General features: G+C 70.1%; 1 protein-coding gene across 1 annotated transcript in view; it reads right to left on the bottom strand.

Moving 5' to 3' along the window:
• Positions 1 to 333, bottom strand: part of LOC112124788 (retinol dehydrogenase 5) — a 937-nt gene extending 604 nt beyond the window's left edge. The window contains exon 1 of the mRNA XM_026661541.2: positions 16 to 333. Within this exon, the coding sequence (XP_026517326.1) occupies positions 16 to 328 (313 nt within the window). The 5' untranslated portion in view covers positions 329 to 333. The remainder of the gene's footprint in view (positions 1 to 15) is intronic.
• Between the last annotated feature and the right edge of the window lie 8 nt (positions 334 to 341).

The following is a 341-nucleotide window of genomic DNA, read 5'->3' as shown; positions in this document are numbered from 1 at the left end:
CCCCCCCCCGCTCACCTTTCTCCCCCACCTCAGCCTGCACCCACGCCGCGGCCCGCTGGATGCTCTCGCTGCTGGTCACGTCGAGCAGGGTGGCCCGCAGGCTGGCCGAGCTGGTGCGCTGCAGGTTGTCGGCTCCCTTCTGGGTCAGGCAGCCGGCCAGCACCCGGAAGCCCTTCCTGTCCAGCCGCTTGGCCAGCATGTGCCCAAAGCCCGAGTCGCAGCCCGTGATGAAGACGTGTTTGTCCTGGACACTGGCCAGGGTCTGGCGGTCCCGCAGGTACCAGCCCAGCGCCCACACCAGGGCCACCAGGCCCACGTAGAGCCACATGGCTGGCACCTGC

The sequence above is a fragment of the Terrapene carolina genome, unplaced genomic scaffold (assembly GCF_002925995.2).
Source record: "Terrapene carolina triunguis isolate 2854851 unplaced genomic scaffold, T_m_triunguis-2.0 Scaffold9666, whole genome shotgun sequence".
In the NCBI taxonomy this organism is placed as follows: domain Eukaryota; kingdom Metazoa; phylum Chordata; order Testudines; family Emydidae; genus Terrapene; species Terrapene triunguis.
The sequence above is the reverse complement of the archived record's forward strand: the minus strand, read 5'-3'. Positions and strand labels throughout refer to the sequence as shown.